Here is a 25348-nt window from a genome sequence, read left to right on the forward strand (position 1 = left end):
TTTTTCTCATTCAAAATCGTCCGTGTTTCCCCATCGCCATGGAGCGCACGTGGGACTGTGTGATGGGCAGATCTGGTAATGCACAGCATTGAGGGAACAGTTGCGAGACACATGTATCAATATTCGAAAAGTAAACAACGATTAGCAGTATAAAAGCGCCAGATGGATACGGATGTAGTCTTATTAGTACGACTTCCTTAACCTAAGGAAACAAGAGTTCAGAAATAGCTTGGGTTACCCGCTAGACACAGCGTCCTTTTCGCTATATCGTCTGCTTTCGGATCAGTCGAGCAATCCGGTCGGTTTAGCGCTGGATTTTCAGAATTTTTTCTCTCTGTATCGAGCAGAATAACTTTATTTCAGCCATGGAGGGAGTTACTATGGGCAATCTAATGGATATCTTTATGTGTACCAGTGTCGCGATTAATTTTTCAGTGTTTTGCTACTTTTTCATCTTCGCTCTAGCGGATTTATTCGTGAAAACTTGCCACTCGCCAACATCTAGAATGTACTTGGCCCATAAACATTGCACGGAGTTCATGCGGAATTTGTAAGTTCATGCACAATCTTTAACATAATTTTAGGAGGAAAGAAGAAGATAACTTGTTCCTTTAGTGTAACAAGGCGGAAACCCACCTGTTATAACTTCTGCCTAAGTAAATAATGGTTTCCAAATACGAACAGCTGTTTAAATTTGATCTTTGTCGCACCAATTCATTATACATGCATCAGGATGATACTAGTTAAAACGCTATTTTTAAACTGGTCCTTTCTGTTCATGTTATGTCTTCGGTCATTCATCCATCTATATTCGGTTGCTATTTCATCAGATTATTTAAATCAGTTGGCTATTTGTATTTGATAGTTTTAGTTTCTTTAGGTCTTTCTATAATTCACAGAGCGAAATTTTTATATAACCCTCTTGAAATATTCACGACCTACTATAGAGCATGTACCAAAGTATATCGTAAAATCAGTCTATATGTATTCCAAACTAACAAAATATACACTATATCTATGGAAGTGCTTCAAAAATGAAAGGGTTCAGCATTGACAAAAAAAGCTTGCCGTCAGCTGTCCCGCCCGCTCATCGTCTTTGTCATGTTTATAATATCCAGCTTCATACATGTATATGTTAACATTAAGGCAACATGAAACATATTGAGTGTTAATAACGTCTCAAATCTTTTAATCTGTCTACCAGACAGTGTTGTGAATGCAGAAACGGAAACCGTTCATTGCTCCTTATGTGTCCGCAAAAACCGAAAAGTCAATTTTTTATTGTGAGACAACATGCGGTTGTTTATTTATTTTCCCATCCGGCAATCATCATTGTTTAGTCACGTGAGACTGAACTATTAAGAGATGTTTATTTTAAATGTGTGTTTTATTACTAAAATGATGACTGATAATCATAACTTAAATAGATTACATATTGAGTTAAATGAGCTCCGAAAATATGGCAATTTTAGTAACACGTATAATCATCAGATCATTATACAGTAATATTTATAATTATCTTCTGATGTCATTCCTTTGATTTTTTTTTTTGGGGGGGGTATTGTTTATTAACCGATCTATTTTGTTTAATATGATATAATATGCAGTGATGTTATTCGTTTATCTATTAATTCGTTAGTCATGATATCATTTGATGTATTTATTCAATTACTCCATTTATCTTATACCTCTATTCATAATTCCATTCAAAACTTAATTGATAAAAACAGAAGAGAGATCCTTTAAAAGTGGATATGACTATAGATATGCGACCAGGGTGATAAAGTAAAAAGTAGAATAACATAAAATATATAAAGACTGTTGCTAAAGGAATTCAAGCTCATCTTGCTTCTACATGATGAAAAAAAAAATCTGAGCAGTATAGATTAGTATATTGGTGAATGTTTGAACAAAACCAGACAAAAGACGAGAAATCAATTTATTATTCAAATTTGTAATTATGTGAAATTTGACTGACTGTGGGTAAGTAATAAACATATATTTTTTATAAGGACAACTCCTCGATCCTCTCCAATCTACAAAATTTCTATTTTTTTTAGTTTTACCCAACTGTTATATTGTCTGATATATTATATTCACGTGACAAGTGGGAGAGTTATTCGTATCAACTGACTGCTAAAAGCCATTTTTCAATTATCAATATTTCTAAATTCCTTGTCGGATATCCATAATTTTGTCATATATTCTACTTTCATGCAAGTTTTTTTTATTACCAAGTTTGGATCATGATATTACGAGGTTATAAGCTATACACACACAACACACACACACACAATTTGAGGACTGAACTATTATCAAAGATTATTTTCTATGGAAAAATGAAGAGTAATCTATTAGTTTATTTGTCGATGAGCAAGCTAGATCTATAGCTTCTTGAGTGTAAAGGATCTCGCTCAGAGTGAAAGGGCACTATAAAGAAAGGTGCCTTTTACATTTTTTTCAACCAATTGTAGCTCACTACAAAACTTAATTGTTATGGTTAGACATACCAAAATGAAGGACGTGTACAATAGAGATTTAACCATGTCTATGGGGAATGTCTTGTGCATTTTATGTTTCACACCTCTCCACAATGAAAGATGCATTGATGATATCTCATTTCTTAACATGGTCTGGCTTTAACAAGTCATATTTATCATGAAAAATATTCTGCTCAAAACAAAAAATTCACACTATTCATTCATAGAAAACCTGGTGTAATGTAAAGAATGTTTAGAGTGTACGATTTAAAGATCGCAAACATTGCAACAATATAAATAACGATTTATTTTACACATCCATTGGATATGTGACTGGATAATATTTGAAAAGTCATATTTATCATGAAAAATATTCTGCTCAAAACAAAAAAAATCAAAACCTGGTGTAATGTAAAGAATGTTTAGAGTGTACGATTTAAAGATCGCAAACATTGCAACAAAATAAATAACGATTTATTTTACACATCCATTGGATATGTGACTGGATAATATTTGAAAAGTCATAGAATGGAGGCGCCAATTTGCAGGGTATTAAAGAGCTAATGATCAATTAATCTATCGTCAGGTATAATCTGTCATGATTTTGTTGAACGGAAAACATCTGTAGCATGTCTATTTCTTTTCCCCTTGTTTTTGCCGATGTCATCCTACTCACGGAGGAATGGGTTTTAATTCACCGAGGTTCTGTTTTGCAAAGAGGAAGTTTAACATTAATGTTGCTTTAAAAAAATCAAAGCAGGCAGAAAATATCACCGGTAAGGGGGGGGGGGGGCAATGAGAAGGACACATCTCGAAGCTCTACAAATATATTTATATCTATTTTTAACACATTTAAATACATATGTATGTATATTTTTCTAATTATTTTAGTTTCATAGTTCTGATGGCAGATATTTTTCAACAAATTGAAAATCAAATGTCTTTCATTTAAAAGATCGTTAAAAAATAATCAGGTGTGTTTTTTCGTTACGATGCTATATGAAAAACAAACGTTTACTTTAAATGAAATAGTTTCTTATAGTCATGCATCTATACTTCGAATATAGTATATCAACAATTAACAATAATGATCGTTACTATCAGTTCAATAAATTCAACATCCAGTAATCATATAGTAATAACCCTAGCATATCTCATGACTCGTGCAAGATGCTAATCATTAATTCAATTTCATGATATGATTTGTTAGACATGTAAATATTTCACCATGCTCATAATGTAATCAGAGTCTTTCTCATTTTATTGATCAAATTTTGTGTTCGAGACCGGATTGATGTCAGTCTATACTTGATCAAAGCGAGGTCATTCATGCCGTAACCCACGCGTCTATCCTTTAGTCTACTTTCCTGTTATGTTCTTCAAGTAAAGACCCACTGCCATGCTGACATTTTTAAGGGGCGGAGGGGGGGGGGCAGTAGGCACATCTCCCTTTTTGAACCAAATTATCACCCCAAGACGTGTAATAGGTCCCCCTTCCTTTGAAGTGATTTTTTTAATCTGCACCCTATTCCCCTTTCTCTTTCATGTCTTTCGTAATGCTTGCTATGTGATTGACTTCGAATTCCATATTAAAAAATGTGCATGACCGAGACTAATCCAAGACTAGACACCCAAACAACATTAGTCCTATAACTTTATGAAAATATAGAAAATTTTGTAGAGTCATTTATCTACTTTTTTCCACATGAGAAGCAAGATAATGAATGATTCGTTAACTAATAAAACACATATTATATTATTGATAATACACAAATAAGTTTAAAATAAACATTGCATTCATTGCAGACTTGCTAATTGATATTGGTATAAGGCGTGTTTTATTCATACCTGCATGAGCATCAATACATGAAACCTAACAACCGTTCAACGAAGTGTTTTTGAAATCATAGGTTTTTTAATCTTCTAACCAATGCGTAAAAGTTTTTACTGACCAATATCATCTCCAATTAACTTTTGAATATGAGCTATGATCTTGCCAGTAAGATTGTACTGAAAATAGCAAAACTATTTCTCATTGAATTTGCTGATAAGAAATCTATATGATTTAAAATGATTGCCAAAATTGATATGTGCTATTAAGTAGTCTTTATATTTAGATGTATAATTGTTTCTATGGGCATATGGAGAATGATAACAAATACATTGGAATGTACAGGTAGGTCATAAAATGAAGGGAAAACATTATGGTGAATACAGGAAATGTTTGTTTCTGTTTTGAATACTTCGTATCATATCGGAAATCTGACATTTTTTTATGGCCGCCCAAATGCCGTCTCTGGCATGAAAACACATTGAAACATTAATCTGCACGTATTTCGGAGTTGATTGAACTGTCTTTATCAATTTAATTGACAGTGCTTTGGGGAAATCTTGAATGGCATGTCTCTTTAAAAAACAAGATTAAAATAATTTGATTGTCATGATCATTGATGACCAATCGGATATGTTTCTGTAGTGCTGTCATGGATAGATTACACTTTGCAAGTTTGCAGTTAGTATAGTTAGCAATGTTTCGTATTTAAACGCATTAAAGGCCCTGTCCAATTTGAACAAGTACCGAATAATCAGATATCGGAACTAAAACGAGGAAGTATGACGACACCTTTATAATGTCATAATTTAATTCTCCAAAAAAATAATCTGTGTTTTTTTATATTTGAACTAAGGAATGATTTTCACCATCGATTCTTGCATAAAAACAAAATCATATTCATTCGTATTCCGAAATCTTTTTAAAAATCTGTCTAAAGTACACCAACCGTGCACCCCTTAAAATTGAAAAAAAATGTAACGCTTTGATAGAGGTGAGGGTCCTTAGAGAAGGGGTGATGTTTTATAAAATGTCGGATATAAATATGGACTAGTACCGACTTTATGGATCAGGAACATTCAGTATTTCTCGATCGTCATACATTACACGTTGTTGTTGGTTGTTGTTGTTTTTATATAATAAACTGGCGTCCATACATTCATATATTTTACAAAAAAGTGCCTTCCCTTAAAGGTCGTATTTCATTGAGGGTGCATGCAGGATCACTCTTAAATCGATTGACGATCTGCCTTAATGATTTTATATAGGTTTTATGAGGACTTAACAAAATAGTTTGTGAACTATTTCTTATGTAACCTGTGTACATTAGAAAGAGATCACCTTGTTCTAGTTTTGTGGACAGATGAACAAACAAAAAATACATCGAAATCTGTGAATACCTTCCCGAGACGCCCCGATTGAATTGATTATTGAAAACGGGTAAACAAACGCATTTTAAAGTAAAGTTCCAACACAAGAGCAGTAATAGTGATAACACTCTACCTAGATATGGTTAAATCTATCACGTATAAATATATAGCTGTGGTAAAGACGGTAAAACGGTTTAATAATAGATACACACGTCGATTTCACAGATTTCCTGATTTGAAATAAGAAAGTAACGGACATAGATTACCATATGTCTTGAAATCTTTAACCCACCCCATGCTTGAGAAATGCTATCAACATGATCAAGAAAATAAATACGCAGATATTTTGCACCCCGCAAAAATTATCGAGAAAAATACAGTTTTATTTGATATACTCTGACTAACACATTTAAATCTGCATTGTAAAAGATCAAGAAGAAATGTTTTAATACCAACTGATCGATGGACAATTTTTTTTTAATAACATATGAAGATAAATTATGTATTCATTTACTCATTATTTTATCTTTTATTGGATAACACATTCAGATTCACTGTTACTGTTTTCCTACACGGTCATGTATTGACATTAAAAAACATATAACAACATAATTATAGGAAAATACATTAAAAAGAAGAAAAAACGAGTGATGTGAGTAAAATAACATACTGATTAATTTCACACATTTTAAGTAGAAATCAATAATATGATAAACATTAATAAAGTAAACAAAAGCAGCAACAAAACAGCCGAGCCTATACAAGAATAATGATAATCTGATTTGATGGCACAACAGAAATTCACTGGAGGATTCACTATCATTTGAGCATTTTATAAGCGATGGGGGATTGATAAGTTGCAGAGCGTATCGATTTGGTTTCGAACCCAGGACCTCGGGGTTTGTTTTTACGAGACCACTGCTCCACGCTCCAATATACCGAGGGGCTATCAATCATAATTTATTCATAACCCAAAATATCAGGACTTGAAAAGTCGTGTTTCGTTCCCCCAAGCATGTTAAACATCGGATTAACACTCAACCTTAAAAGACCACATAAAACTTCTGGCTCACAGCTATGATTTTTCATAACGAGGTAAATTAGCTGAGCGGGGATAACTAATCTTGCCCATACTCTTGTGGTTTATGATGCTGACGCGGGGATTTCCACTTCGGCAGGATGCTAATTTTTATTTCTCCTTCTCTTTCCCCCTCATGACAGATGATATAATTCTTTGAGGTCTCACAGGCTTCCAGGGGTATTGGATCGATGTCAATAAGACCCCCTCCCCCCGCTCGCCGCCCTTAATTATATTATTAGAATCATTCTACTGCAAGTGATGTCCACATTGGTTTGAAACTACCTAGTCGAACCCACCCATGCAGCCGAAGTTCATTTTTAATTTGTCCCTTGAGTCTCACTTTTATGGGTGCAATCCTAACCCAATAGGATGCATCTAAAAGATTTAGAGTCAGCAGAGGGGTAATATTGTACCCCATTGATGTATCATCTTTAACCTTTCGAAAGTTCCAAGGTTTCCAAGGTTCAAAGTCAAAAGTTTTCATGCCGCGGCACACCTTAAATCGTTACATCTTTCACGTCACCAAAGTTGAACTTTTAGTTTTAATCCATATTTTGTCACATACAGTAAAAAACGTTTCTTTACAATTGGTATTTAAATGTCACATTTGTATTATATATGTTGTAAAATACTAACAGGACAAAGTCTGAATTAATTACCTGTGCTTCTAATTTCTTTCTTAAAGGACAAGTCCACTCCAACAAAAACTTGATTTGAATAAAAAGAGAAAAATTCAACAAGCATAACACTGAAAATTTTATCAAAATCGGATGTAAAATTAGAAATTAAGTTTCATTCCTTCCTGAACATGTGGAATTCCATTATTTTAACATTTTGTGCTTCAGGCAAGGAGGTCCTAATCGTCAAATTCATAAAAATTGAAATTTTGTAAAATTCAAACAATAAAAACAAAAGAAATAGTGAGTGAATGACATCATCGACACTCTCATTTGGATGTAACTGGCTCGTTCATAACTATTTTGTTAAAAACAATTTTGTTAAAAACAAGCGAAACTTTGAAATGTCATAACTTTCTTATTTTACATCCAATTTTGATGAAATTTTCTGCATTGTGCTTGTCTGATTTTTCTCTATTGATTCAAATCAACATATTTCTGAGGTGGACTTGACCTTTAAGTTCATTTTATGAACCTGGTTGATAACATCCCTCTTTCTGTGTTTTTTCTTTGGGGGTGGTAATATTTGGGGGTTTGTCTTAAGTATAGATTCTTAAGTGTATGTGCTATTAGCACTTTGTCATCACAACGCATTTTAATCATGCACTTTCATGATCTTTTGGCACGTGTTAAAAGGCTCAGTCCAATCAACGAACATGCTTATTTTTTGCTGGGGTCCTTCATTTCAAAACAATATGGGGACGCTTTTAAATACAATGAACAGATTAAAGCAGATTAAAGCACGATCGCACATGGTTTTGAACATAATTATACGAATACAAAAATTGAACTTATAACAGGGTGCAAATGATGAAGATGAATATAATAATAGGAGTAGAGCCGGATAATTTACATAAGTATACAGTACATACTAACGCATTCATTAATTTTATCACTGATTTGCCATCATGTCAGTTCTCGTTTAATATATATGTATATTTTGATATTTTCCATACATCGAAGCCTGTTCTTGAATTGAAACGACCCGTTTTATTCAACCATCCTATTACGCTCGTCAGAAGAGTTTGCTGATATGAGGCTACTACGATCATCTTTTGAAAATAAGAATGAAATGAACACATACCACTTTTCTAGAAAGACCTCATCCGCTCGTGAATGATATCCAAGAAAAAATATTGTGAGAGCTTTGAGGTAAAATATATATTTTAAAAAATATTTATTTAAATTATTGTATTTTCTAATTTCAATCGCTGGTCTTTATTCTAGAACTGATAATGAGATCAACAATTTCAAAACAGTACCACCGTAAACGAAAAATCTCCATAATCATGGTAATTAATCATGGTTACTTTTTACCTTGATGTATAATTTGTCAAACATTAGAAAATAAATTTATGGACAAAATAAAAAACAAAGAAGAAGAGAATTGCCAACTTTTTCCAGATTTTTATTATGTACAATGTTTCAACATCACCCAACAGTTTTAAACATCGAAGATGTAGGGGTAAATGCCACCCTGATTCCTTAAGCACGATGATATACAGGAGAGAAAGATGATTAGTGTAGATAAAGACATGTTTTCCCTCTGATTGCGCCTAAAGGAGCCATGACCGTGACGCTTCATACACTCCCCTATTCCTGGCTTTTCCTCCATCGCATGCAACATGCGTCTCCACGGAGGTAAATTCCATTTCATTTCCCGCCAATTACAAGTTTGTCATGTGACATGAGAAAGCGGCTTCCCGATGAAAGATCACTTAACTTTCTAGATGAAGTTCATTAAAGATGGACGAATGCAGGGAGGTATTCGTGCGTTTGAATGTGCATGTTGTATGTTACTTGATGACTAGTATTTTCGGTAAATTCATCAATCATCGCAAACTGATTTATTATTCTAAGGAGGTATATGCCGTTCGCTTATCAGTCGCATTCAATTTTGATTATATTTTTATTTATTTATTCATTCCTTAAACAGGATAACAAGATCAGGACACTGTTTGATTAAACAAAAATGGAATTACTCCAACAAATCCAGTTTCAAATAAATTTTGAAAGGAAAAAACTGTTTTGGAAATATGGTTATAAAAAGAAATCATACAATAATATTTATCATGTTAATGAAATTCTCTTAGCACATTTAGAAATCTTTTACGTCAACGATTCACATTGTTTTGAAATATACACATTTTGGAAAATTCAGAATGTCACCTTCTCGACATTTTGCAATTCTTTTTAGGATGATTTTTTTTTCATTTTCCAGAACCATCCCTGACATTTTGTGGTGCAATTTCAACCAAAATTAGAACAGGTCGACAAGATGTTCTTGAATTTCAAGATTACACATTGCACATGACTTCATTGTTTCTGATATATTTTTGACAATGATGAATTGCAGTGCAACGAGGGCAAAAGATAGCATGTCCTTTTTTTCAATAAAATAAACAAAATGTGATAAACGATAAACCAATGATGAATTGATCGAATGGTTTGATTAGGCTATCTCGTTGACGCTTTTAGAAATCACAATTATTTGATTTCCCCTCCTTGAATTCTATTTTCTGTCCTCCGACATTGTATATGGCATTATTATGATAATGACTTTATGACATCAAGGACCTTTACGGGAACTTGGGCGTTTTCCGCTCCACCTTTTTATCCCTGAAGTCTTTCTAACTTATATTTAGCCAGTATTTTCGGTCTGGGTTGGTGTTTATTTTGGGGAGCCCTTGGTGGGGGAAAGCATATCAAAGCCCCCATGTCCACACATGTACACGGACATTCACAAGAAGGCACGCATGGCACATGATTCACCGCTCCTGACGTACGTCGCATGTATCAGTTATGTTATCATACACCACCTTGCTCAAGAACTCATGATGCCTGTTGTATGATAAAAGTGTATGAATTTGCAAACACAATAAAACACCTACGTATGAACTTGAGTCACCCAGAGGTGGAATGAATATCCCACTTTTTCAGGAAATATTTCGTCATTGACTGCATTCTGTTTACGTACTTGTCATTCGAAATCAATCGAATCATTGATAGGATGGTGTATTTTTATTTACAAAGCAATGTAGTCGGAAACAATTAAAATGATTGTTGTTAGGGTTATTTACATGGTTATGTCCTCGGTTTCTTTTTATCTTAAACTGATTCACGCCACCTCAATGACTAATTCAGTGGACTTTAGCCATCATAAAAAAACACCATAGACTAAAACCTCGATATATCCGATAGCGCAACCGATACCGTTGTTGCAACTTGTCGCCTGCCCTCTGAACTAAAACTAATGAGTTAAACATTTTGATCGTGTATTTTCAGATTAACACGGAAATTCTTGCGAAACAGAGGCTTGCGAAATGAATATTTTATTCATATTTAAAATATTTCTTCTGTTCGAGCTAGCCCATTCCTCTAAAAAAATAATTCAGTACTTTGAAAATAATGAGTTGTTACGCCTTATTCATTGATCATAGTTAACAGCAAACTTTGGCATTGATTTGCACAAAGAAAAAATAGTGTTAAACATGATAAAATTCGAACGAAAGTTCTGCACAATTAAGTGCGACGAATATTTTTGTTGTGTTCTATTTCCTTTAAAACAATACCTGCATTTGATATATGGCCCTCTTTTCCGAGTTCAAGGTATTTTCATCTCTTGATACAGATGAATGAAATGAAGAACAAACTCGTGATTTATTCCATTTGCAATGATGATGCTACTTATCAGCAAACAGCTGCAATATCCGTATGAGAATTTCAAATTAAAATATAGGGCATTTACCTTGGCCTAAGTTGGATGGGGAATGACGAATAAAACAAATAAATATACATTCCTCCATTCAGGTGACAAAGGACCATTGGACAAGTTGAATCATTAATATCTCATCACCTGATCTTTTCTTTATGTCTCCCCATTAAAAGGCAAGATGCCAGGGTACAAATAATGTCAAGGTAGCGCATCTTTGACCTCCATGGCCCGCATTCTGCATCATGAGTATGGTGTAACTAAAAAATGCCTTGAAATATGAGACTCATGAATATGTCAAAAGTTTTGGTCATTTCTTATCTTTTCATTCCTCACTGATGGATAAATGTTGGTCAAATAAGCTGATTAACTGAACTTGTACCGTTATCAGTTTGTTTCACATTATTATGTGTTATCCATAAATGTACTAGAGAGAGATAAATGTACTACAGAGTTTGAATTCAACCCGAGTTCAGAAAACGAGTCATTTTTTAGTTCATACCGTTTTCCAGATCCTTTTATAAATTTTGTTATCATTCTTCACACGTGCTTTATAGGTAATAAAGTCTGGCTAGTTGGTAACCATAGTAGCCGGAGGCGGGAGGGAGAATCAGGGATGGGATCAAATCGGCAACACGTCGCATAATCTTATCTTGTTCGTGCTACATGCGTGCATCTGTTTGCTTCCCTATATCAGCCACCCTAACCATCATATCTCCAAACTTCAAATTTAACTGTCGCTATGGAAGAGATTCTCTATATAGGCCTATAGAGTGGAATTTTTAGACATTCACATTCTATTCGAGAGTGGAATTCAAATAAATATTTGGGGGATACTTAGGGGGATGTACGGCACTGAACTATGCATATTAGATTTTCGACATAAAACCATATCAAAGCGATAAAACCCTGACTCACCAAAACACACACAGAAGGGCATGGTTCGAAATATATACCATACACTGTAAAAACTGTGGTGTTAAAACTGACTCCAACTGGTGTTGATAGAGGACCACACCCTGAGGTGTTAAAATTACACCCTAAAGATTGAACATAACACCAAAGAGTGTAAATGTAACAACCAAAGGTGTTGTAATAGCACATATAGGTGTAAAACTAACACCACCAATTTAACACCGGTGTAAAATAACTGGTGTGATCCTCTATGTACACCGGTTAACACCACAGTTTTTGCTGTGTTCGGTCCAGGAAATAGTGGATGTTTCGAAACAATCATGATAATGGGGTACCAATTGTAAACACAATATTCTGCTTTTAAAATTTGACCTGTTGTAAGCAAAAAATCTTCTTTTTAAAGGACAAGTCCACCCCAACAAAAACTTGATTTGAATAAAAAGAGAAAAATCCAACAAACATATCACTGAAAATTTCATCAAAATCGGATGTAAAATAAGAAAATCATGACATTTCAAAGTTTCGCTTATTTTTAACAAAAAAGTTATATGAACGAGCCAGTTACATCCAAATGAGAGAGTTGATGATGTGACTCACTCATTATTTCTTTTGTTTTTATTGTTTGAATTATACAGTATTTCAATTTTTACGAATTTGACGATTAGGACCTCCTTTTCTGAAGCGCAAAATGTTAAAATACTGGAATTTCACGTGTTCAGGGAGGAATGAAACTTCATTTTACATGACAATGACGAGAAAATGAAAATATATTGTATATTAAAAAATAAAAAAGAAATAGTGAGTGATCAGTTCCTCATTTGCATACCGACGGAGATGTGCATATAACTGTTTTGTGAAATGAAGCGAAACTTTAAAATGCCATAACTTTCTTATTTTACATCCGATTTTGATGAAACTTTCAGTGTCATGCTTGTTGAATCTTTCTCTTTTTATTAAAATCAAGTTTTTGTTGGGGTGAACTTTTCCTTTAAACCTATAGATTTTGGCATGTTATTAAGAAATGATATAAAGAGTATTTCACTCATTTCCTTTCCTTTTCTTTCTTTCCCTTCTTTCTTTTCTTGGTTCTTGGGACTTGGTCGGGGGGATGGGGAATTACTGTATTACTGTCAGCCCCCCCCCCCCTTGCATCTTAAAGAGCTCCACGCCCGCAGCCAGCCATAAATTATAATCGTGACAAACATGACTGTCATGTACATTTGATACTATACAGCCCTCGCACGTGTATACGATGTTTATTGACCGATTAGCATGATGAGTATATAAACGCAAATTACCCACTTCCCCTAATGATTAATGATTAATTATATCTGAATGATGAATGAATATATGTTCTGGTTAATCAAAACAAGGTGAACGGACGTCTGTATCTAGAAACTTTAATATCAAATCATTATAAGCAGAGACGGGTTACTATAAAAATATATATTCAAAGTATCTTTTCCAGTCAACAACCATTAGGCATAAGTAACAATTACAAGAAACCGTCAAAAGTACAAAGGGTATTTAGTCAAAACGTAAACAAAATCGCACACTACGTAACAATACAAATTTACATAAACTGAAAAGGACGATTATAGTAACCCTCCAACATGGCCAAAAGTATAAAAATAGCAATTCGAACCAGATTGGGGGTAATTATGGGCGGTTCGTGTCAAAACAGTTTGATCATAAGGTCCTCGCTCGAAACTAATTATAACTCGAAATTTACTAACTAATCCATTGTCTTTGAATGGCTTCCGTAATGAAGGTAATTACAGACAATGTCAGACATCGTTGATTTCCTGTAGATAATGACTTTGTCTGTTTGTAAAAGTAAAAATGCTAATCAAACTTTCCTTTTCATAAATTATCCACAATGTATTATAGGGCTACAGCTGGACGTACACAATGATGGCGCATACATGACATATGGTTATTCGAGTGCAGTATTTTTTTCGTTTTTCAAACGGCAACTATAGCGAGATTTTGCAGCGCTACGCATAACGCTTTCGAGAACATAGAAAATGCATTGTCACTGCTATATTCATGACAATAAGCAACCAAGAAGTCGTTGTCGAAAATTGATGAATCAAAATAGCAGTTTCGTCTTGGACAAACGACCTGCGATTTTTCAATACTGAGCTCCAAAACTGAGGATGAACTGATGTTTCTATTCACAAAAGACTTCCATTTGACAGGCATTTTCAATACATTTACCATGTTCTAAAATTCGTTCTGTGTAGCGATGCGAAAACTCGCAAATGCATCGGATATGTAAAACGTGCATTTTAAACACCAACTCCGCAAAAGTTGCCGATATCCTAATTGCATCTCCATCTAGGTGAACTAAGCCAAAAAAAAATCAATGGCGTATATATAGCAGCATAAGATGATTATTATTTTGATACATCGTTGCGCCATTTTGTTTTAGATTTGGTTGAACCTACATGTACGTTACTCACGGAATGTGTCAAATAAAACGAAGCACCATACACTTGAATATATTGTTATATGCATTTTACACTGCAAAAACGCCGGTGTTAATTTGACACCAGCCTGGTATCTATATCGGTCCACACCAGATAGGTGTTGAAACAACACCGGTTTGGCGTTAGGCCAACACCAATTAGTGTCAAACCAATGTCGGTTTGATTCTTAGCTGGTGTTGTGTCAACGCTTCTCTGGTGTGGACCAATATCGATATCAGGCTGGTGTTAGATTAACACCGGTGTTTTTACAGTGTATAAGCCGATAGGTGTTTTCGCTATGGGGCGCAAGATGGATTTAAGAACACAGTTAATGTATTGAAAATGCCCGTCATATTACAATGAACAGTTGGGAGGTCTTTGTCGAAAATTAATGAATCTGAACAGCAATTTTGTCCTTGAGATTCGGAGCTCAGTTCAGGACGAATAATTTATTCTGCTTCACCGATTTTCGACAAAGCCTTATTGGTTGTTCATTGTCATGAAGTGCATTTGCCAATCTTCTGTGTTCTTGAATTTGTCATGCGCCGTGGAAGCGAAACGAGTGTGGTCCGATAAGCTTGTTCATTTTGACGTCATCAATCCTTACTAAATATGCACATCGACTTTAAACAGGTTTCACACTGACGTTAGTACAGAAATACTCCCTCCTACACTTTTCAATCAACACACTTCCATTAATTGCGTTCTTCTGATAGAATTCGTGGTTTATTCTTAGCATTTTCATAATTAGTGAGTTAGATGCGGACAAGGCGAATATTGAGAAATCCAGGTGTGTCGAAGGAAAAATTGATCGGGAGCAATTAGGGTAACACACGGCATGCAAGGATTAGCGATAAGTAAAAGTGAAGTGCTTCATTCGTCGCGTCTCGTGTTTCCATGTATCAATTAAAATCATAAATACTGGTACTTTACCGGTATCGTATTCATAAAAAAACATTTATTGATACATTTTACTTAAGTTTGAGCTACCCGTCTTTATGTTTAAGGTACCAATATGACCTGAGTGAAAGTTAATGTATATCATGTCAAATTTTAGGCAACTCCCCCCCCCCCGACATAACATCTGAGAACGGCTCGATTCAATGCAAAACGATTGTAGTCTGCAGCTGTGCAAACCCTTCACTTGAGTTAAGGGTCTGAATGTGCAGCCTACTCATGTCCTGTGTACTGAAGGCCCCCTCGCTCAGGAAAAGCAAGTTTTGTACGTGCTAGTCTTTGTATGGAGACAAACTTGCTGATCAAAGCTTCAATCACGGTCTGTACCTGCAGACCAACACGATTAATATGAATATCGGCAAACGGGTGGATCAAGGAGTTTAAAAGTATAGGGTCTAACGACACTCTATGATTTCTTAACGCAAAGTCTCTTAATCTTTAAAAAAAAGTGGAAAGGGCAGCTTTGCTTTGACCAAAATTAGTAATTCTCTGACAGGCAGAGCGAACGGGGGAGATTCCTGCATATCATCCTTTCTATAAAAAAAGGGTGGGAGGTGGACTGTTTTCTTGCCAAACGTGGGCACTTAAAGATATTAATGCACATTTCTGTCTAAGCTTGTGCACGGGTCGAGAAAGTCCCGGCTTTAGTCAGCCCCTGTCCCGAAGTCAGATTTACGATGGTTTTAAGAAATTAACTCTTGGTGCCAATATCAACACGGCCATCAGAGTATAGTCAAATTGTGTGAACACGGTTTGTATGAGCTTTATTGAAAGGACTTTCAGTAATGGGCGCGATATGTTTTAACATGAATATCCTGAAACCCAGACTCGTCGGCGACACGACCATGTCGTACGTAATATTCCCCACGTGACATCATTATAAATATAATGATCGTGACAAATATCAGGGAAAGTAACAAGACTTGGACGCACGGAGTAAAGCCTCCTATGGAAAATGCTTCTATGTGGGGAAATTCCCGGACTGCCCCCTCCCTCCCTTCTCTCTCTTGCTGTCCAGTAGTCTCTAAAAATATTGCACATTGTGTGTGTGGTGTATTAAACCATTGGACATTAGGTCAGTCCTGAACCTTCCATCAAACCATCAGAAAAAAAAATGTCCTGTTCGAAAATTACGATCATTAATCTCTATTGAAAAACATGAAAAAAGAGTGATGTTTATTCAATGCATGTTATTTGTCAAATGTTGTGGTATTAATGTTGCATAGATTAGAAAGAAATCATTCATCATTATAGTGGGTATATGTCATATTAGAGTATTAGACTACATGATACCTTGTGGCATCCTTGATCAAGGTCATGGTCCATGTGAGGATAGTTTAGATCACAAGATGGCGCTCTATGATATGATTGTGGCATATCGGCTTTGATAATTGTATAGACCTGTAAGTCACACTTCTCTTTCTCGCATAAATATCATTTCACTTTTAACTACATGCATTAGGGTCACTACGACAACTTGTTAAGAAAATGTGGCATATGGATTGCTGATACTCATCTCTATTTAGATACATAAGAACAGTAAACGCAAGCGCCCGTCCTGACTCCAGACCAATCAAAGCAGTTAAGTTATATCTACACTCTTTGCAGGGATTTAAAAATAAACCCAGGTGGACTGTAGTTATGGACCAATCAAATTCAGGATTAAGTTTTAATCCTGAAGATTTATTTTTAAATCTCAAAGGATTCAAATCTTAATCCAGTGAGAATTGAAAATAATCTTTTAGGATTGAAAGTAAATCCCAAATTCGATTGATCCCTATCTACATTCCACAGATTCTAAATCCCTGTTATATAGAGTGTAATGGTGTTTTTATGATCGGTCAGCTTTGAGTCGGTTTTGTTAGAGTGACTGAGGTATTCAGTTTGCTTGGCAATATTAAAGGGATACTTCAGGCTGAAAATAATTTGATTTCAACACATCAAGAAAAATCAGACAAACAAAACACTGAAAATTTGATCAAAATCGGGCAAGGAATAGCAAATTTATGGCATTTTAAAGAGTTGCATTTTCCGGTGGAACAGTTCTAGGCATGTCTTCATGAATATTCAATGAGCAACTGATGATATCATATCCCCACTTGTTATTTTGTATTTTACTATATGAAATTAGGTTTATACAAAGAACCAAAAATATTTGAATGACAACCGATTAAGTGCTTTATATATATTTATTGCTGCACTTTGTTTTATTACGAGGGAAACATATCATTCAGACCTTTCAGTAAAAATTTTAAAAATGATAATTTCATTACTCTCCTTTTTCAAGAAAAAAGAAAAGTGGGGATGTGACATCTTCAGCCCGTCTTATAAATATCGCTATATGTTATCAGATTTTGATGAAATTTTCAGCTTTTTGCTTTGTGAATTTTACTCTATTTCTTTAGACATAGATATTTTCAGCCCGGAGCATCCCTTTAATGAACGATTGCTGAGGTTAATCTTTTAATAGTAGCGGTTGATTGGTATTACACTAGCATGACTCGGGCGTTTCCTATATTCCCTTCAGTGTTGTGATGGGAAAACCGTGCCTCTCACCGGTTACAGGATAAAGCAATTTTCCAACGCCTCAAGCTTTATCTCCATTATGACAATTGAAATGTTGCAGATTATCATTTTTTCATTGTTTAATGGCACGTTGTTAGAGAATATCTTTTGATAATTTTCCCCCGACCAAATCGAAATCGTTAGTGGTTCTTTTTTTTAGAGAGAGAAAACAACTTTTTAACGCATACACTGTACTCTCGCTGACACTCAGAATCTTACTACCAATTTGTATCCACTGTCCGTTAGCCCTCCCCCTTCCTTCTCTCTTTCATCCTTCTGACTTCTCATTTTTTCTCTTCTCATCATAAATTTCAAACTTCGTATTTAATTTTTATAAATTTAGACTTGTCAAACTTTGTAATAATTTGATCTAATCATATTTCGTTTTGTTATGTCTTTATTCTAAAATAGTGTTATTTCTATTCTGTTTGAATGTATGAACGAATTATGGTGGCCCCTCTTCATGAGCCTTCATTTACTTCTCTAGAGTCTCCGAGCCATCTGTGTATTTTTTTTTGGGGGGGTGTTACTTTGTTAAAATTTTTATCTTGTTTTGTTAATGGATGTTGGATTAACTGAATGAATTGAATTACCCCTTTTGTATTTATCTTTAAAACGAATATGCGGAATCTTCTCGATGTTAAAGTTCAAATCTATAATGGGTAAGTAATAAATGGAATGAATGTGTGATTACCAAATGAAAAGAAGAAAAATCTAAAACAATGGAGTCACCCCTTTATTTCCGAACAAGACCCTACAATTAGGAGGACAGTGCCCTTTTTTCTATGTAGGCGAACCGACCTTTTGGGGGAATGGACATACCAAGGAGATATCAGAGGTGATATCTCCTTGGACATACCCATAATAATATAAAGCACATCCTCTATGGCAGTTGGTTGATCATATTACCCATCTCGTCGGTATCAACTTCAAACTGCAATCTATTAATTATCAAGTAAATAATAATAATAATAATAATGATGATGATGATGATGCTGATGATTATAATAATAATAATAATAATAATAATGATGATGATAATAATGATGATGACGATAATGATAATAATAATAATAATGATAATAATAATAATGATGATGATAATAATGATGATGATGATGATGATAATGATAATAATAATAATGATAATAATAATAATAATAATGATAATATGAACATGGACATAACTTGACATGAAATATTACAATTTGATTATACCAAGGATATATGTTCATGAGAGTTAAAATTCTGGAAATTGCTATTCCAATGTCAGGGTTGCTAGGATACTAACTGTCGCTAATAATGATTTCAATCAAACCGTCACCAAACATACTGCATTCAGAGTCATTCACACTCTATACGAACATTTCGGAACAATTATCTTCTATAATTTTCTACTTTAAAGAAGATAATTCTTATAGAGTTAATATTGCTTTGATGTGTTGCTGTTGTTATTACTTTTACTTTGTGATAGTTGTCACAATTTTCGTAATTCCTGATTGTTTTTGATTGAATAAAACACAATTAAAATAACACTAAACCCTCAAACATAAAAGTAATTTTCACTCTCAATTTTGTTTTCAATCTTTACAGTTACCTTGAGAGTGTCTTCTATTCTGCCCAAGGTATAGCAGCCATCATCATAACATTGATCTGTCACGAGACTGTTCTTTCCTTCGAGACCCAGTTACCTCGTCCCGCTCAATTCCTTCTTGCAGCATCCTTGGGATTCCATGTCGTGGCCTTCTTCAGAGTGGCATTTCTCGGCAATAGCTGCATCGTGAAATACACCATCATGTTGATGCAGTTCATGGTGATCCTGACGATTGTGGCAGTTCTTATTACCAAGGAGGATGCTCCGATGGGCATGATCTTGCTGGTGAGTGAGACAGACATGCTGTTTGCGAACGTTGGAAAGCTTCACAAGGTCATTCGTCTCAAGGGCACCAGGAGGTACCGTGTCATTATATACGTAGGAGCCTTTGCGACCGTCCTGTCCCGAGCTCTCATTCCTCTTGGATACCTTGCAATGGCTCTTCTGGAGGGAAGTCCCTTGAAAATGTCAATCTCAGCGACGACAGTGTTCTTCGTCGGGCTTGTCGCATGTGGAGCCATCAATACCTGGAGGATCAATTCAGCTATAGCCCGCATTTGCCGGAAGGAGGAAAGGATCATCGAGGTGGTTCCTTACGCCAGCATGTCCGACGAGCGGGGCAACAGCTCAGGACCTAAACCAGACGAAATGGCTTCGTCCATCAGTGCCAACATCGAAATGCCACCATCCTACAACGACGTCTTTGCTGCTGAAGATGCCACCACGACTGCTTCTCCGGCTGCCTCAGAAGACCTAACTGCCTCTGGTCTCACCTTTACAAATCCAATGGCAGATGACTTTATAAATGATTCCCTAATACATGTTGCTCTTGCTGCAGGAAACAGTGATACCTCGGACATGATGAACTTTTCAACATACGGGTTAAGAGCTTCAGACTTCGACAGGCAAAGAGATTCGGTGATGACCACAGATACTGAACTAAGCTCTCTAGCATGAGCAATGTGTGAAAAAGCCCATTATTTATTTATTGTTGTATTGTGAAAGAGGAGTACGTATAAGAAGGAACTATCTTGCAATTTTTGACCAGCATTTGAAATTCGCAATCGACCACGAAAGTCGTGAAGATGTTGATTTCGTATAGCTCGCTGTGGTAATGTGAAGTGTATCATCATGGATCATGCAAGCGCGTGCATGTTAAACGGAAGTACTGTATTGATTGGATACAGAAACAATCACTTCAATCTTTTTTTTTTGAAATCTTTTAATATCAACCAGTACTGAAATGTGAAGCTTTTTTATCATTAGACGAATCTTTCCTGACCCAGCTTCAATGCATTCAGTTTGTTGGTTTCAAATAATCTAATTAGATCGTGGCTACTGAAAACAAACTGCGCACAAAAGACAAACGAAGTGATAGCATTAGAAATGGAGACAATTCTATCAAGAGATAACCGATGGGAAAGCTACAAAGCTTTATCACACCGAACAAAATATTTCAGGGAAATAACATGTGGAATATTATGTAGAGCACAATAACGTGTCAAGAATTTCTTTGATAATTTATTGATAATTCTTGAATATTCATCAATTAGGAAGGACATCTTAGTGGAGCTAAAACAGGATAACTGAAATGTTGCTGCCCCCTATGAAGTATGCAAACACTGCAAATGAAACTAGGTAAAATATGTTTGTCTTTCCCTCTAGAAATCACACGGTGCCTTACAATGTGTTTACATAATTTACAGCGTGTTCACATAGTTGACGGTTTGATGATACGATTTCCTCTGTAAAATATTCAAATCTAAAATGATGAAGACAGTTCCACACTGTGAAGACCTCAATAGTGTGAGTATTCCCAATGTGTTCACATTGTGGACTATGTGAAGATGAGATTCACACTGTCCGAATGACCAGGATGATCTCACACTGTGCTCCAAAATGTGAACACACTGTGGAACACACTGTGTAATGTAATGTGAAACATACTGTGCTACACACTGTGAATCATACTGTGCTCCACACTATGAACACATTGTTATCCACACTGTGAACACACGGTAGAACAAACTGTGGAAGATACTATGGAATACATTGTGGAGCACACTGTGTAACAAACTTTGGAACATACTGTGGAATACTCTGTGGAAAATACCAAGGGATACGCTGTGGAACACTGGAACACACGGTGAACATATTATGAACATACTATGGTCCACACTATTAACATACTGTGCTCCATACCATTAACATACTGTGGTTCCACACTGTGAAACATACTGTGGAATACGCTGTGGAGCACACTGTGTGACAAACTGTGGAACATACTGTGGAATATTCTATGGAAAATACCGTGTGATACACTGTGGAACACTGTACCACAGTTTGAACACACTCTGAACATATTGTGGAACACACTTTGTAGCATACTGTGCTCCACACTATGATCATACTGTGATCCACGCTGTGCACATACTGTGGTCCACACTGTGAACATACTATGAACACACTGTAGAATTCAATGAAGGATACTGTATTCTCTCCAGCACGGATTCGGTTTCTCATAATAGAATCAAATTCGGTTTACAAAACATGGAGGATTGTTATTGTATCATTATTATTAACAAACATAATTATGCAATATATCATTTTAAGCACTTGTATGTCTTCTGCTCTGAAGAATTGATACGAGAACTGAGGCTGGCCTTAAAACAAATGTACTATAAGAGCATCACCAAACTTTTCAATTCCCGAATGGCGGAATCTCTATTGCATTGTTTATATATGTTTATTATATAGCACTTTTCCGTGTTTAGTATGCTTTTAGTGTAACTGCATGGTGATTGCAATGCAATTTCCGTTTGATAGCCTCATTGTATGAGATCAACTGTGGAAATATATGCCAATTTTTAAAGAAAAGTAGTGCATTTTAGTGAGAGGAGGACTCGCCCGCCCCCTGACGCTAATTTCAGATGTATTGATGAAAAGAAAAATCTTTATTTAAAAAAATCCAATAAAAATACATAATTAACAGATATAATCGAATTCAAAAGAAAAAATGGAGTATGTATGTATCACCGGCTCCCTTGAATCGAGCCTCCATCGAAAATTTTGTCTGACATTTTATCAGGTCTGTCAGCTTTCTTTGTTTTTGATTGGTTAAGAAGCATGGTTCCCATGGTGACTGTCGGATAAATATGTCTGACAAGAAATTTCATAAGAAGCATTCCCATGATTGGAGGATTTGTGTATACTGTTTTGTAAAAAAAAAGAAAAAAAAATAATGAAAAGCGAAACAAAATATCATTTTTTCAAATCTTATTTGACTTCCGATTTACATGCATATTCTATTAGATTTTTTCAGTGTTACATTTGTTTTTTTTCTTTATTCAAATTATGTCTTTGATACTGTAGGCTTGACCTTTCAATTTTACACCCTAGTAATCTACTAAAGACTTATTGTATTCGTCTTTTCTTAACTTTTCAAATTCTCTTTCAGTTTATTTACCATTTTATTACCATTCGTTGGTATATCGAATTCATTACCTTTGCCAGTGATATGTTTTAATACGTCATTTATGTTTTTCCTGATAATTATTTAAGATGCAGTTTCTTGCTTTTGTAATTCAAGGTTCTCTTTCATTTTATTTACAGTTTTTCTCAGTGTTACGTTAGGTATTTAAAACTCAATCTGCCTTACTCAGATAGAATTGCTTTCAATGTTCATATACAGTTTATGCTATAAAGTTATTTCCTTTTCACCATTTTCATTTTAGAACAGATAAGAGTTTTCATATTATTGGAGCGTTCATCCTTTTGTATGAAAAGTTTCTGTAAAGGATTTTGTACCATTTATTGTAATTATTCTCTTCATTCTGTCGGAAATTACATGCATGCATGCATGCACCAAACTAGCAACCAGAAGATACACCCTTTCACTTTCTCTTACCCCCCCCCCCATCCTTTCCCCATCTCCCTCCCCCTCTAGATTTGTCAATCTATCTATTTCTTTATCTGTCCCCCTTTCATATATGTGTATCAACACGGTCGACAGCTCTCTTTAAATGCCAAACATTTACCCCCCCCCCCACCACCACCTATTCAGATCTTTGCCATCTTGTTTATTACACTTTTGATGTTTGATAATAAAATCGATTGAAACATATGATTGCAGGCTGCAAGAAATATTCATTCATTTTAAAAGGAATCTAAGGGCGTGTTGGTGGTTGATGCTTGTGCAGTATCGTATGCAGGATTTTGAAAGGGCGGGGGGGGGGGTTCAAGCTGAATGAAATGTTAGCAACCAAAAAAAAGGTCTTCGCCTGAAATTTTAGGTCGTTTCGTGACACAGTAAAATTGGACAAGGAAAAATAAGGTCTTTATTTTTTTTTAGGGGGAGGGGTTGAATTCTGGGGGAGGGGGGGGTGGGTATCAAACAAATTTAAGACCCCCCCCCCTCTGCATACGCTACTGTACTTGTGTGAAAGAAGCTTGTATGAGGGGTACATAAAACTGAGGAGAGTGGTTGATGAGAGGGGGACAGGTACATAGAGGGAGAGAGAGAGAGAGGGGAGAGAAGAAAGAGATAGAAGGGGAGAGACAAAGGGGCGACATGCAGAGAGAGTGAACTGGGAGAGTAGAATATAGAAAGATTTAAGATCGAGAAAGAAGGAAGAGAAAGAGGGAAGGAAGTATAAAGAGAAAAGAAGAAAAACAAGAATGTGAGAGATAGATAGATAGATAGATAGATAGGCCTTGAACAAGACGGATATACTGTAGGTAGCTTAACGCAGGGCATCATGCAATCTTTATGTTTTTATAAGCACCGGAAGCGCGGGGGCAGCCACCCCTGCTCCCCCAAGAAAAGAATCAATCAAGAAAGTGACAAATCGATGTTTATCCACCCCGCCTTCCCTACAGGCCCACTTGGCAAGAGGAAATACAAAACAATACAACACAAGCCTGCAACTGAAACGAATAACTTGGTGCTCATAAACGCACACTTTCAACAGGTTCTAAATGCCATTTGTTATTTTGGATTTTTTTTAGTCTCTACAATTATGTTAACTAATTTTCGGGCCGACGTCACAGAATACCCCTGTTCTTGTTTACCCCCCCCCCTCCCCCATCTACACGTCGAATAGATAAGAAATAGATTAGCGAGTTTTCGCAATTGCATCGTGGACAGATTCTGCAACATAGTTAATCTATTATAAAATACCCGCCAAATCACAATGAACAGCTGAGAGGTCTTTGTCAAGAGAGGCCTTTGTCGAAAATTGGTGAGCCGGGCAGCTGATCTTCGTAAATACTTCACAGATTAAGAGACTTAAAATTGACATACCCAAATTCAGCCCATTTCAGGTTTTCCTTAACAATATCATTGAGCTATTACAATAATAGGTCCATGACAACATGAACAAGGAAAGGATTGCCTTTGGGTATGACACTTACTGTGTGCGGACGGCAGCTGGCGCTATTCATTTTTTTGCTCGACGTGGAGGCAGTTCCGGCTTTTCGGCTGTGACGTCGAGGGATTGGCGTCGGATGCGATTGCAGGTAATGATCTTAAAGGTCAAGTCCACCTTAGAAAAATGTTGATTTGAATAAATAGAGAAGAACCAGACAAGCATAATGCTGGAAAATATCATCAATATTGGATGCAAAATAAGAAAGTTACGACATTTTGAAGTTTTCGCTTATTTTTTACAAAATAATTATATGCACAATTTAGTCA

At 35.5% G+C, this 25348-nt stretch overlaps 1 protein-coding gene across 1 annotated transcript; it reads left to right on the forward strand.

Moving 5' to 3' along the window:
* Positions 1 to 23776, forward strand: LOC121414301. The gene is made up of 2 exons (XM_041607434.1): positions 1 to 550; positions 19653 to 23776. Exons 1-2 carry the CDS (start codon positions 366 to 368, stop codon positions 20608 to 20610), a joined length of 1143 nt encoding a protein of 380 aa, XP_041463368.1. The 5' UTR covers positions 1 to 365; the 3' UTR covers positions 20611 to 23776.
* The last annotated feature ends 1572 nt before the right edge of the window (positions 23777 to 25348 follow it).

Source organism: Lytechinus variegatus, chromosome 1, assembly GCF_018143015.1.
Source record: "Lytechinus variegatus isolate NC3 chromosome 1, Lvar_3.0, whole genome shotgun sequence".
Classification (NCBI taxonomy): Eukaryota; Metazoa; Echinodermata; class Echinoidea; order Temnopleuroida; family Toxopneustidae; genus Lytechinus; species Lytechinus variegatus.